At 51.8% G+C, this 13,646-nt stretch overlaps 1 protein-coding gene, 1 long non-coding RNA gene and 1 other non-coding gene across 3 annotated transcripts; 1 reads left to right on the forward strand and 2 right to left on the reverse strand.

Annotated features, from left to right (window-relative positions):
- Nucleotides 1-1,235: 1,235 nt before the first annotated feature.
- Nucleotides 1,236-10,693, reverse strand: LOC135323255 (uncharacterized). Its single transcript, XR_010384604.1, has 3 exons — nt 10,494-10,693; nt 2,818-8,321; nt 1,236-2,460 (listed from the first exon to the last, which is right to left on the reverse strand). It is a non-coding gene; the product is annotated as an uncharacterized LOC135323255 (long non-coding RNA).
- On the reverse strand, nt 7,631-7,822 carry LOC116158039 (U2 spliceosomal RNA). The gene has a single exon (XR_004142267.1). It is a non-coding gene; the product is annotated as a U2 spliceosomal RNA (small nuclear RNA).
- Nucleotides 10,694-10,781: 88 nt separating the features above from the next.
- Nucleotides 10,782-12,712, forward strand: ARL4D (ADP ribosylation factor like GTPase 4D). The gene is made up of 2 exons (XM_010994120.3): nt 10,782-10,850; nt 11,420-12,712. The coding sequence occupies exon 2, from the start codon at nt 11,515-11,517 to the stop codon at nt 12,115-12,117; it is 603 nt and encodes a 200-aa protein (XP_010992422.2). The 5' UTR covers nt 10,782-10,850; nt 11,420-11,514; the 3' UTR covers nt 12,118-12,712.
- Nucleotides 12,713-13,646: the final 934 nt, after the last annotated feature.

The raw sequence follows: 13,646 nt of genomic DNA on the forward strand, positions 1-13,646 counted from the left end.
TCCGCTGGGCTGTCACTTCCTCCAGGAAGCCTTCCTTAAGAGCTCTTCCGCACCCCACCCCCAGTCTGATTAGCCGCCCTCGTATATAGTTCATCCCACCCCGTCATTCATTTCAAGTACCCCATTCACCACCCTTTAGGTCAATTCTTTATCGTCTCCACTGAAATCTGACATCACTGACGGCGGTGACCCTCGTCGGCACTTATCTCTGGATCCCAGCTCTAGCCCAGTGCGCGGCCTGTAGCAATAGGCGCACAGCACGCGTTTGTTGAGTGAATACAAGCTGCACAGAACAGACTGAATCAAAGAAGCAATGAGGAGGAGGGGACTGGCCCGATCCAGGGGTGAAGAGGGAAGATGTGGCCAGGGTGGCAGGACACCAGAGAGGAGACGACTGCCAGGGATGCACTGGGCATCCAGACCAGTCAATGCAACCGGGCCTCTGGCCAAGTGGGGATAAAGCTTCCCAGCGGCACAGTTTCTCTGTGCCAAAGGCTGCTGGCTCCCGCAGTCAGCATTTACCTTTCCCAGCCTCCTTCCCAACAGAACTTCACTTTAGTTGGGGAGTTTCTATTTCTTTCATTTGATCTCGGAAATGCCAGCAGGTATCATGGAGGTAAGACTGAAACCCAGTCGGTCATTTCACCCTGCAACACACACGGCCTGATGCCAGGTGCTGCCTGAGCCCCTCCCAGTGCCCACCCCTGCGCGGACCACCCTACCTGTATTAGCTCATTTAATTCCCTCATGGCTCCATGAGGTGGTTATCGTCGTCGTCGTCGTCGTCGTCATCATCACCATCATCCGGGGCCAGGACTAGGGTGAGGCCAGTGAGGAACTTGCCTTGGGGGGGGGAACACTGAAGGGAGTGCCAGCCAAAAAACACTCTTCAGTAATCAAGATAAATCATATTTTAGCACAACTCATCTTATCTTGTGTATCAGATGATCGAGCTGTTTATGTTGATTACTGGGCTTTTGGGGGCTCCCTTAAACTTTTTGGCCAAGGCAAGTGTCTCCCTCTCTCTCCCTCCACTCTAGTCCCCGCTTGGTTTTTCTCCTCCCCATTCTGCTGCCCTGAGCCGTCTCAGCTACCGGCCGCCTGTAGCCAGGGAGCACTGGAATCGTGGTCCGTCCTCCTCGAGATGTGCTGTAAGTGAAAACTACGTATGGGATTTCGAAGAATTAGGATTCAAAACTCCAAAATATCTCAGTAATTTTTATATTAATCACAGATTGAAGTCATAGTTTAGATATCCTCAGTTAAATAAACAACGAAACTGAATTCCACCTGTCTCTGTATTTTTCTCCTGTGTCTAAGAAAATTTAAAGTTCCACACGTGACTCACGTATTTCTAGTGGAAAGCACTGTTGTAGACTGACGTGCCGAGAGGCTGAGCGGCTTGCCAGAGGTCACGCAGCTGAACGGGAGCACAGTCAGGGTTTGCATTGGAGCGGCCTGCTAACTACACGGGGCCTCCGTTTCTTTAAACTGGGGAATGGGGAGAATGACAGTGCCGCTCAGATCAGGGGACTTGTGAAGCTACACGTGGGAATGCGAGCCCACGGGAATGACTTAATACGTGCGCTCTGGGGAAAGTCACTTCTTGGCTGTAAAAGAGAGGTAATTCCATCTTACAGTGCTGTGAATTACCTCCACCTACCCCCCACTTAGCATTCCTGTTTCACACCCCACTTTACCTGGTTTTATTTTTCTGCCGGCTGCCAAGTCGTTATTGACACCCATGGTTGCCACATGACACAGATATGCATGCAGATACAGACGTACGGACACCTAGATCTAGCCGTAAATTCACAAATATGCAGACGGCATGGCTGCATTGCCTTTCACCTTGATGGTACAGAGTTTGATTGCTGTTCTATCCTCAGCACCCAGGACAGTGCTCGGTACGTCTGTCCTTGGCACTTGATCAATATTTGTTGAACGAACGGAAATGAGGGTCAAATGACACGATATCTAATGTGCTTAGCCTGCGCCTGACATGACTCTGAAGGCCTCTCGTCGTCCCACGATCTCTGTTCAGATCTGTGTGTATCAGGCCGTCTGACACCCACTCATTTGGTTTCCCTGAGGAGGGGGTTGCTGTGGTCCAAATACCCCAAGTGCTCCTCTCTCTCTCTCTCTGGTCTCCTCCTGTGTCCTGCCTGCTGTTCTGGCCACTTTCACACGTGTTCCAGTCCCCATCCTGGGTTGGACGCACCCTGAGGGCAGGAACGGCTTCTGGCCTGGCCTTGTCTCCACCCGCCCGCCTGTGTCACATCAGTTACGGGCGATTGATGACAAAACAAGTAGAGTAAGGATAAATATTTGCAACCCAAACCACAGAAAAAGTACTTATCTTTCTACTACATAAAGAGCTCCTGGAAGTTACTATAAAAGACCAACCATTCAATAGGGAGCAAACGGGTGAATGCCAGGCGTTGCAGTATTTTCCAGTTCCTAGGAAACAAAAAAGCGGTTCTTCAGCCGACATCTTGTATGAAATAAAAACTACACCGCGATGTAAGCTTTCCCACCCCTCATCCCCCCACCCCCACCTGGGCTGGCTGCGGACCCTCCTGGCTGCCCTGACCCCCGACAGGCAGCTCGCTTCCAGGTCGGGAGGCCAACAGGAGCCTTGGATCAAGGAGTTCCAATTCACAGGCCGAGACACTGGGGCCGTGTTTCAGTGCCGCCGTGTGTGAGCCAGGCCCTGCCTCGAGCACGTTCATGGTCATCATCTCACTTTACCTTCACGGTCACCGGGGGACGTGTTTCATCCCCACGTCTCAGAGGGAGAGGGGCTGCCTGACTCACCCACGACGCTTCCAGAGGTCTTCCAAGTCCAGAGCTCTTCCCACGAGGCCAGGCGGCCCCAACTGTCAGACACAACCCTCGGCTCCTCCACTCCTTTCCCTGACAGTGATTTGCTGAGCGTCTCTGATGGGCCAGACCTGTTAGGGGTTGGGGACGGCACGAACAGATCTCTGTCGTAGATTTGCAGGAGACCATTTAAAGTCCTCCTCATCAGGGAAAATATACAGCCTTTCGGGGAGCTTTCCAGTCATCTGTTCCAGACCCTTGCTGCTCAAAGCGTGGTCCGCGTACAGCAGCGGCCGCACCACCCGGGAGCTGGTGGGAGACGCAGAACGCAGGCAGCAGGCCGACCTCCGCTCCCAGTTTGGTAGGGCCGCCGGAACAAAACGCCACAGGCCAGGGGCTCAAAGAACAGAAATTTATTTCCTCACAGTTCTGGAGACTGGAAGCCCCCCGTCGGGGCGCCCGCCTGGGAGGGTTCTGGCGAGAGCGCTCTTCTTGGCTTGCAGATGGCCGACTTCTCTCCGTGTCGTCACGTGTTGGAGAAAGAAGCAGCTCTCTGGTGCCTCATCTCACACGGGGACTCACCCCAGTAGGAGCCCCGCCTCCCCGTGACCTCGTCTAAACCTCACTGCCTCCCAAAGGCCTCATCTCCAAACAGGGCTTCAGTAGGTGAACTTTGGGGGCGCGGTTCAGTCCGTCACCCCTAGTGAACCAGAATCTGCATTTTCATGAGGTCCACAGGGGACTCGTGTCCACGTTAAAGACTGAGGAGCCATGCTTGAGGTCACACACGCTGGAAAAGAAACGGCAGTTGGTGGTCAATTTGTACATGTCACTTTGTATCTTCTGTGAGGAAGATTAAACTGACTCCCCGGGCCAACTTTTTTTTTTTTTTTTTTTTTTTTTTTTTACTGGTTGAGATAAACTTAGAGCTGCTAAGAGGTAAGTATTTTCATCCCGTTTTATAGAAGAGGTTGAAGCTGAGAGACATAAGGAATCTGCCCCGAGGGCTCAGTGGGAAATGTTAAGGCTGGGATTGGAACTCATCTTCCAAGCCAGCGGTCCTTATAGTACAGTTAGTCCCCAGCCTGCGCAGCATCCGTATCACCACAGGACTTGTCAGAGATCCTGAGCCCGAGAGCCCAAGACCGACTGAGTCGGAAACCCTGGAAGTGGCCCGAGCAATCTGCTTTTATCCAGTCCTCCGGGTGATTCTGACGTAGCCTCAAATCTGAGAACCACTATTCGAACCTACACTCCTTACGACGTAGGCCAGACAATCATGGCTGACTTGGCAGAGAAATCTCCTGTCAAGTAAAAAAACTGAATCAAACATATAAGGTCACTGGGGATTGGCCCCTGTTGTGACAGCTCCGAGGAGCCCAGCAGCTTGGACAACGGGGCGGTGGGCACGTTCCCTTCGGGCCGTGGGCCTGGCTCTCTCCCCTCGCCTCTGCCCCGCCGCCTCTCTCTAGTTTCCGTTGTCCCTCCCCTTGGGGCTGTTGCTTCCGGGGCATTATCACCCTCCTGGGGCTCCAGTTACTGTTTCTTGCCAATCCCCCCAGTCCCCTGCTCCAGCCGAGGCCTCCCCAAGTGTCAGGCTCCGTGCAGAGGGATGCTGTTCGTCTGTCCCCGTGTGGACCTGTTCCCGAGCCAGCTTCGTCTGCGCCGAGATGCTGAGGTTTGCGGCAGAGAAAGTGTTTATTCACAAGGCAGCCAAGCGTGGAGACAGACAGACAGGAGAACAAATCTCAAGTCTACTCCCGCAACGTCAAGGGGCTTGAGATCTTTGTGGGATAAAGAAGCAGGTTTGGTCTCAGGACTGGGGAAGGGGGATTGGAGGCCAGGAAGAGGTGAGGTAACCCGTGTTCTGCACCAGCTTAGCTGAGTGTCATGCTTCCTCATGGGAAGCTTGTTAAAAAAAATTTAAAAAACGGAGGGGCTTAGCAAGATCCGAGGGTGGAGTTTTCATCCCTCTGATGTCAGATAGCGGTTCATCCCACACCTGCGCACGCCCGACTTCAGGGTCTGCGGGCCCAACCAGTCCTAGCCAGCTTGAAATGGACAGGAGCCGACTCCAAGTTCCCGGAAAGCAACCGAAGCCCCTGTTACCACAGGGACCCATAGGTCAGAGGTGTTATCTATCGGGCTGGTTGAGGAGTCAAAAAATAACTAAGGCACGCTTGGTCAGTGAAGGCAGGTTACAAGCCAAGGGGTTTTTAGAAAGCTCTTCCCTTACCTGTATTACGAACTCAAGAATTTCTGTTGGTCACCAGTTTCTGTTTAACCCTTTGGGGCACGGTTTCACATCTGTCCCCGCAGACACCACCACACGGCTGCAAGTGAGCTCCTCAAGCCTTCCCCGCCCTGCAGCCTCCTCCTGCCTCAGCTTGCCCTGCCCCTGCCATTAGGCCCTCAGAGGAAAGCATGGGAAATGTAATTGACATGACATTTCCTGCTCAAATGATGTCCCTTTAAATATGATCCCACCTCCAGGGAAAAACTTGAAAGGGTGGATTTTCTCTTCTCAACCTCAAACTGTAGGAAAGGCCCTGTTTGAGAGGAAGACTCCAGGGGGCAAAGCAACCCGTACAGCTTCCCCCCCTTACTCCTCCAGTGTTCTTCAGGGATCAGGCAGTGACAGACACATCCACCAGGGGACAGCATCTGCTCCTTTCCAGCCCTTGGCTGGGCCTGGCACTTGGTTTGGGGGGGGAGTTCCCTCTGAAAGGGCGTCCGGTAGGGGAAAAGGTACCTGAAAGGCCCTGTCACACTTTTTTTTTTTTTTTTTTCTTTTCATGCTCATTCTCAGAAGTAGGTTGCGTTTTCCCCATTTTATGCTTAAGAAGCAAAGCAAAGCTGGGGGTTGGAATATGGGACTTGTGATTCCCAGGCTGCAGCTGCTCCCGGGCATCCGCTTCTCCCCCTCCCCACCCTACTCCTGCAGACCCTTCTCTTCCCTTCACTTGCCACTCAGACAGGGACTTGGTTGGGATGCTGCGGAGACAAGGATGTCCCCAACCGTTTCCTAGGTGAGCTCCACCCACCCTGTACCGTCCCCTGCTCTAGCGCGTGGGTTGTCCTCGGGAAAGGGGTAGGGAATCATAAGCGCCTCCTACACACCGAGGAAACCGAGGCTCCCAGGGGAAAGTGGCTTTTCCAAGCCAGTCTCCTGGTGAGGGACAGGACTCACGAGGACTCTCAGCCCAGGGTTTCAGCCCGCCAGGCCTTGAGGGGGGGCCTCTCTCTCCCGTGTCATTTCTCCCATGGCTTGTTATTCTCCTCCAAGAAACCCCTTCTCCCCAGTGAAGGTCTGAGAGTTCAGTCCTGCCCAGACCTTGCCTAGAGGTGCAGGGCTTTACAGGCATTCCCTGCCGACCCCCACCAAGGTCTCAAGGATCCCAGAGCAGGAGACCTCCAGCTACGGATGGATGCCCCTGGAGTACCTGTAATCACTCCATCATGCAATCGTGAATTCCCGCCAGATTTCCCGTCCTGATTGCCTACAGTGCGGCAGGCACAGTGCTGGGCACTGTGGAGCTGTGGATGGGAAGAACCAGCCCCTGGGCTCAGCGCTTAGTCTGGTGGGGAGACAGCTCTGAGGAAGAACATCCACTCAGCAGCTGGCATCTGACCCAGCTGGGCGAGCCAACGCGGGGAAGCGGGTAGGTCCCAACTAGTCTGTCCCTCTGTCTGGAATGCTTACCTTTCTCTTTGTCACTGAAACCTCGGCTCTAATGTCGCAATGGAGAGCCTTCATGAGCCATACCCCTCCCCCATGTAGAGTAGTTCCCTCCCACGTTCCCTGTCTAGCACATCTCCCTCTTCTATTTTCCTTCATGACATGTATCACCACCTGCAATTAACTCCTGTAGTTATTGCCTGTCTCTCCCCTCTCCCCTCTCTAGTGTGTACTCCATGAGGCAGGTCCTCATCCATTTCACCGAGTGCTGTGTGCTCAGAAGCTACAGCGGTGCCTTCAACGTAGCAGGCACTCCATGAACATGTGAATGCTCGATGTAGGAATGGTAGAATGGTCTCTGCAGTCAGTCCTCCGTGCTCTAGGTCCTGGGCTGAGTTCTTGTGGGGAGAAAAGGCTACAGATGTGAGGCTGTCAAGACCTACTGGGGTAGGTCCGCAGTATTGGTGCTGCTATGACAAGCTGGGCCCTTCGTTCACTCCGCCCCTCCTCACTCCCATTTGTTCATTAACACCTTCCCTGGCTAACACAGAAGATGAAGGGTGGGGTGAGAGTGCCACTTTCACCTCCTTTATCAAATAATCAAGTGACAACTTCCTTCTTGAGTGTCAGGCCCAGGTATAAGAGAAATGGTAAAGAATTTCCAAGACTGTAGACGAATCACAAGACAACCTGTGTTCTCAGTTTCCACGTGTCCCTCTGTTCCTCTTTTCCCTTTCGTAGCATTGGTTCAAAGCTAAGTTTGGCTAATTTCTAGTTAGGCGAGCTAGGACAAGTTACTTAATTTTCTTGTGGTTTAGTTTAGTTTTTGTTGTTGTTGTTTTTAATAAACACACTTACTACTTGGTTTGAATTGTGCATTTAGAAAAGTTAAAGCAAACTTTCTAGAGCAGAGAGCCTTTCTTGCTGAACTCCATCAAACCTACAACAAAGAGCAAAGGTATTAAAAAACAAAGCATTTCCCTTTCACACCATATAAGAACCTAAGTTAAAAAAAACAGAAGAAACTAACAGGATCTGCACCGTTAAAAAAGAAAGAGCGACACGCCATATTGAAAGATTACAGGAAAATGCAAACCGGAACACACTCAGTCTGCTGTTCACACTTCATAGGAGGGCACCGTTCCTGGAAACACTGCAATACCAGGTCGATACGTGGAGTAGACGGAGCAAGCTCTTAGTCCAGCTCCTTGCCCTAAAGATCCATTTAGTAATTCGTTCTCAGGTAGAGAATGTATATAGATGTTAAACTGATAAGAACAGATACTACACTTGATCTTAGCCAAAGGGCCAAAAAGCGATATCTAATGGACTGCCTTCGCCGCCACCGTCCTCTCCGCCATCCACATTGAAGTCACGGTGAGCAATGTCACCCCAGTCGACATTTCTGGCTTTCTATCCTGTGTAATCTCCAGGCCACTGAAGTTGTAGATGTCCTCCACATTCCTGGTCAACTTTCGCACCTCCTTTTGCTCCCCCCGCCTCCATCTTTCCCGGAGAACGAGCCTCTGTTTGCATGCCCCGCCCCTCTACGCCCAAGGGACGTGGCCACCACGGTGCCACCTTGGTCCCGCTCCGCCCCTGGCCTCGCGACTCCAGCACCACAGATCTGAAGAAGACGGCGGGGAGCTGGAGGCAGCGCCGCCCGTGGCACAAATACCAGCTCCTGGCTGGAGACGGGTGCTGCATGAACTTATGAATGCTCAATGTAAGAATGGTGGAATGCTCTCTGCAGGCAGTCCTCCCATGCACCAGGTCCTGGTTTGTGATCTTGTGGAGAGAAAGAGTTGCAGAGATGAGGCTGCCAGGAAAGAAAACAGTCATTAATGGAGGAAGTCTCCTAAGGCCCAGGCTGTGTCTTGGAAGTGGGGACTGGCATTGTCATTTAAAGGAGTCTGGATTGGGGTAGGCCCACTGCCTGGTGCTGCCCTGACAAACTGGGTCCCTTTCTTCACCCCTACCTTGCCCCACCTCTTCCTTCCCATTTGTTCATCAACACCTTCTCTAGCAAACAGAAAAGACAAAGGGTGGGGTGAGATTGCCAGTTTCATCTCCTTCATCAGATAATCAAGTGACAATTTCCCTCCTGGGTGTGAGGCCCAGGAGAGGTAGGAGAAAAGTGAAAGAAGTTTCGAAGACTGTGGACAAAACAGAAAAAAACTCTTATGTTTTCAGTTTCCATGTGTTGTCTGTTTCTCTGTGTTTTGGTTTCACAGCCATTACAGCATTTGTTCAAAGCCAAGTTTGGCCAATTTCTGGCTGGGTGACCTTGGACAACTGACAACTTTTCTGTGTTTTGGTTCTTCTTTTTAGAATAACCATCCTTGCTACAGGGTTTGAGTTGTGTATTAAAAAAGGAAAAGTATGCAAAGTTCCTTGACTGCAGCTTGGCATTCAGTGGCCACTCAAAGGGCTAGTGGTTCTCAACCTCTTGGCCTGCTCTGTCTTCCCCCTCTTAACTAAATTCCACTCCTGTGCGTTAGCTCCTGCTGCATTCTGCCACCCCCCAACGTAGAGGTGTAACAAACTAATTACCTAAGGTCTTGATGTCTTCAGGGATTTGAGGAAGCTCCCTGCCTTGCTTGGGGGGAAACCAGGTGGCTGGTTTTGGAGCAGGGAGGGGAAGAGAAGGCAGCAAGACAGACTGGTGCTAAACAAATGGGAAACTAGTGGGCAGGAAGGGCTAGGTCCTCCTATCAGGCAATGAATTCCCCTCCCTTTTTTCCAGTCCCCCTTTTAAAAAGTTAATACTGAATTACAAAGTAAATGCCAAAATCCAGCTTCCTTGTAAGAAATGGAAATATTAGTTACAATTTCATTCTCCTTTGATCCCCCTCCCAACCTTCAATTTCACCTACCTCCCTGCAGGTAATCACTATTATCCTTTGGTTACACTGCCCTTTTGTGACATCTCCTCCTCTTCAGGGTTGCCCAGACTATATCAGGCTGTAATGCCTGGGGAGATGAGACTCAGTCCTGTTCCCCTCCCAACCAAACCTACACAGGACTAATTAACTTCTAGAAACCTTTCCAGAAGCATCTAGTTGACACTTTCTCTCCCTCTTCTGAAGTCTTACTTGTTCTTTCTCATGATTTACAAAGTCCCAGTTTTCCCTGTCAGTGGCCAGGCTTGTCTCTGTCAGTAGAGTATAAGCCCTGAGGCCAGGTCCTGTCTGCACATCCTCTGTGTCCCTATGGTCTCTCTGGCTCATGCAGAGCTCACAGCATGTAACGAGGTCAACAAACACTCTGTTAATTGAAGAAGGATTCTGTCTTTATTTTATTTTTTTTATTGAGTTATAGTCAGTTTACAATGTTGTGTCAACTTCCAGTGTAGAGCACAATTTTTCAGTTATACATGAACATACATATATTCATTATTGCATTCTTTTTCACCGTGAGCTACCACAAGATCTTGTATATATTTCCCTGTGCTATATAGTATAATCTTGTTTATCTATTCTATATATACCTGTCAGTAGCTACAGATTTCGAACTCCCAGTCTGTCCCCCCTCCCATTCTGTCTTTATTGATTTGAACAATGGAGGCCCTCAGGGGGTCTGCTGCCTGTGGTCACTCTGACCAGCAACTGGGGGATTTCTGCTGAGAATCTCCCTGAAGACAGATTGGATAGGTAAATGGTGAGGAGCCCAGGCACTAGATTCAGATAGATCCTTGCTCAGACACTTAACTAGCTATATGTGACCTTGGACAAGTCATTGAGACCTTTAGAGCTTTCTTCACCTATTGTAATGCAGACAACACCAGTCCCTACCTCATGGACTGTTGTGAGGATCAATAGAGGTAGTGGGTTTAGGCTGTTTTATGACGTTCCAGATTCACACCGAATTAGGAAAGAGAAAGGAGGAAGACTCGTCAGTATCTCTCGAGTAGACCGTGGAGGAGGGAGCGTACCGTGAGGTGAAAATTTCTGCCGGGGGAGGCGGGGTGCGATGGTATCCAGCTATTTACCTCTCCTCCGGAGTCAAACGCTGTCACACATGTTCCTTTTACCCTTCCCATCTTCATCCCCGATTCATCCCGAGTTTAATTCCAAATACTAGAATATAGTAGAAAAGATCAAATAAAACAGTCACCAACTGAGCCGATGTCCATCACAGTGTGGTTGGGATTGCAGTCCGTTTATCTCCAACGCCCCGCCCTGCCTCGCCGCCGCAAGGTCACTGATTGGCCCGCGCCTCGTGACGTCACGCAAGAGTTTTAAGGCTGAGCACCCGGGACCGCTCCGCAGTGCCGGCGCGCTGGAGGCAGCGGGGAACGTCGCGTGGCTGGCCCGCAGGGGATCGGGGAGAACGCAGCTGACGGGAGGTAAAGGGGCTGTTCAGACCGGGTCAAGGCGACGGTCCCGGTGCGGCGCTGGAGGAGCTGGAAACTGCGATCGGAGGAGGGCGGGCAGTGGAATGTCGCGGGGTGGTGGGAAAGGGTCGCGGTGTAAGGAGGGGCGTGTCAGCCATCAGGGGATGTGGAGGGCGGGTGGGAGTGGGCCTTACTCTCGGGTCTCAGCGCTCGCAGCCTGATTCTTAATTTGGAGCCGCTGCCCCACTCGCACGTTCCCCCGAGGATTCTCGCCTAGGCAACAGGGTTCGCGGTGCCTGTTATCGCTCCACAAGCTCGGAAGCTGACCATCCGCCGCTGGATGGAGGCGTCTCTCCCCATCCTCCGTGTCCTGGGACCTGGGGGTTTCTCTAGGTCTCATCGCTCCTGACAGGGGCCCCAGAGAGGGGGAAGTACAGGAGAGTCTCTGTTTTACCTGCAGCTGCTTAAAGAAAAAAGAAAAAATGGACAGCTGATTTAGGAAATGATCGAGAGTTGCAAATTTCATGTTTATTATTAAACATCTCCTCTTTTTTTTTCTCTCATGACCTTTCCCTGTTCAGATAACCCAGCTGTGGTCCCCAGAGCCTGCAGTTTCAAGGCCTCCTCCCTGCCTCTACTGTTAGCCCCAAGACCTGCACCTTAGCCAGAGTTCATCATGGGGAACCACCTGACTGAGATGGCGCCCACCGCCTCCTTCTTGCCCCACTTCCAGGCCCTGCACGTTGTGGTCATTGGGCTGGACTCGGCTGGAAAGACTTCCCTTCTTTATCGTCTCAAGTTCAAGGAGTTTGTCCAGAGTGTCCCCACCAAAGGCTTCAACACAGAGAAGATCCGAGTGCCCCTGGGAGGGTCCCGTGGCATCACCTTCCAAGTGTGGGACGTTGGGGGACAGGAGAAGCTTCGACCGCTGTGGCGCTCCTACACACGCCGGACAGACGGGCTGGTGTTTGTGGTGGATGCTGCTGAGGCTGAGAGGCTGGAGGAGGCCAAGGTGGAGCTACACCGAATCAGCCGGGCCTCGGACAACCAAGGTGTGCCTGTGCTGGTGCTGGCCAACAAGCAGGATCAGCCTGGGGCACTGAGTGCAGCCGAGGTGGAGAAGAGGCTGGCAGTCCGGGAACTGGCTGCTGCCACACTCACCCACGTGCAGGGCTGCAGTGCTGTGGACGGGCTGGGCCTACAGCCAGGCCTCGAGCGCCTGTATGAGATGATCCTCAAGAGAAAGAAGGCTGCACGGGTGGGCAAGAAGAGACGGTGACCTGAGGCTGCCCCGTCCTCTCCGGAGGGGTCTCTACACTTGGACAGCCAGGCAGAGCCTGTTGGACCCCTCACTCAGAACCAGGGTGCAGGACCTGTCCACCTCAATGAAGGACCAAGCTGCACACTGGGGGTCCTGTTTTGGGGCAGCACTGGGGGAGCGTGATGGGAGATGAGGTGTCTTCTCACAACCACCCCTCATCCTTACTTCTGGAGAAGTGAAGGCTGCAGGACTGTGGAGACTTAAATGTAAACTGACTCTACCTCGACCCTGTTTCCTGTTTTTCTTCTCTGGCTTTTTGATTAGCTGTGTTGGGGAGGGCAAAGGAAAGTTGCTGGGAGGATACATTTGGAATGAATAAGAACTAGCTCTCGGCTCTCACCGCTCCCCAACTGGAGTCTCCCCAGGTTGCTTTTCTAGGGGTGCCAGTCACAATACTCTATGTTTTTGTATGTGTATGAAAGTGCCAAGAATTCCTCCTTACCTTTGTAGATTCACAACCATTTTTATAAGCCATGTGTGTCCTCTATTATTATTAATTATTTTTTAGCATTTGCTTATAAGTTATTAAAGACTGATGATACTGTAGCTCTAACCTTGGTCTGGCATTTTTCTCTCCTTACCGAGCCCCAGGGATAGTCCAAGATTTCTATATGGGCAGGCAGGGGTAGGGAGGAGGGACTTATCCTGAAGCTGAATTTGCAAAGCAAGCACTTCTCTAAAAAATTGATTGTGTTTATGGGACTGCTGGTGGAGATTATAGTTAAAAAAAAAAACAAAACAAAACCCATGCTATTGCCTAATCTCTGCCAGGTTTTTTTTTTGGCAGGGGAGCCCTTCTTTCTCCCACTTTCCTCCCCTCCCCTCATCCTCTGGCCCCAGATACTAGCTGGTCCTTGCAGAGTTAACTTCAAGTTTTGCTGGTGTGAGCTGCTCCTAGGTCCTTGCCCTTGGGGACACCTCTTAGGTCTATATAAGTAAGTCCTCAAAGAGCATTCTGTGTCCATGCCCAGCACTCAGGTGGTTAGTCTGATTTTCTCCTCACCCCGCCCCCACAACACAGTGAGAATGGAAAGTAATTTCCTCCTGGCCTTAAACCACTTCCCTGTGCTCAGTCCTGCTGACTGCAGCTCACTGGCAGCAATGGCAGTGACTGGTGCTGGGGTGGCTAGGCTGGATTGAGCCAGCCTGGCACCTGTGACTAAGCCATGACTCATCCAGCTTTGGGAATGGTAGCTATTCCCACGAGAGGGGAAGTCGAGGAGCTGTTTGAGCCTGGTGGGAGTGAGGACTGCTGGATACCCACCTAGGCCACCCATGGTAGCGGTGATAGTAAGAATAAAATGCTAATGTCGTGAGGACCTGAAAGCCCCTGCCCAGACTTTTAGGGCTGCCCTCTCCTCACCAGCACAAGGGCCGGCTGTGTCTGAGGACAATTAGTTCCCCCTAACCTGGGTGGGACCCCCGAGTAAAAACCAAGCACAGATTTTCCAGCCTCCTAGTTCCACCCCACCCTTTGTGCAAACACA

The sequence above is a fragment of the Camelus dromedarius genome, chromosome 16, assembly GCF_036321535.1.
Source record: "Camelus dromedarius isolate mCamDro1 chromosome 16, mCamDro1.pat, whole genome shotgun sequence".
Lineage (NCBI taxonomy): Eukaryota > Metazoa > Chordata > Mammalia > Artiodactyla > Camelidae > Camelus > Camelus dromedarius.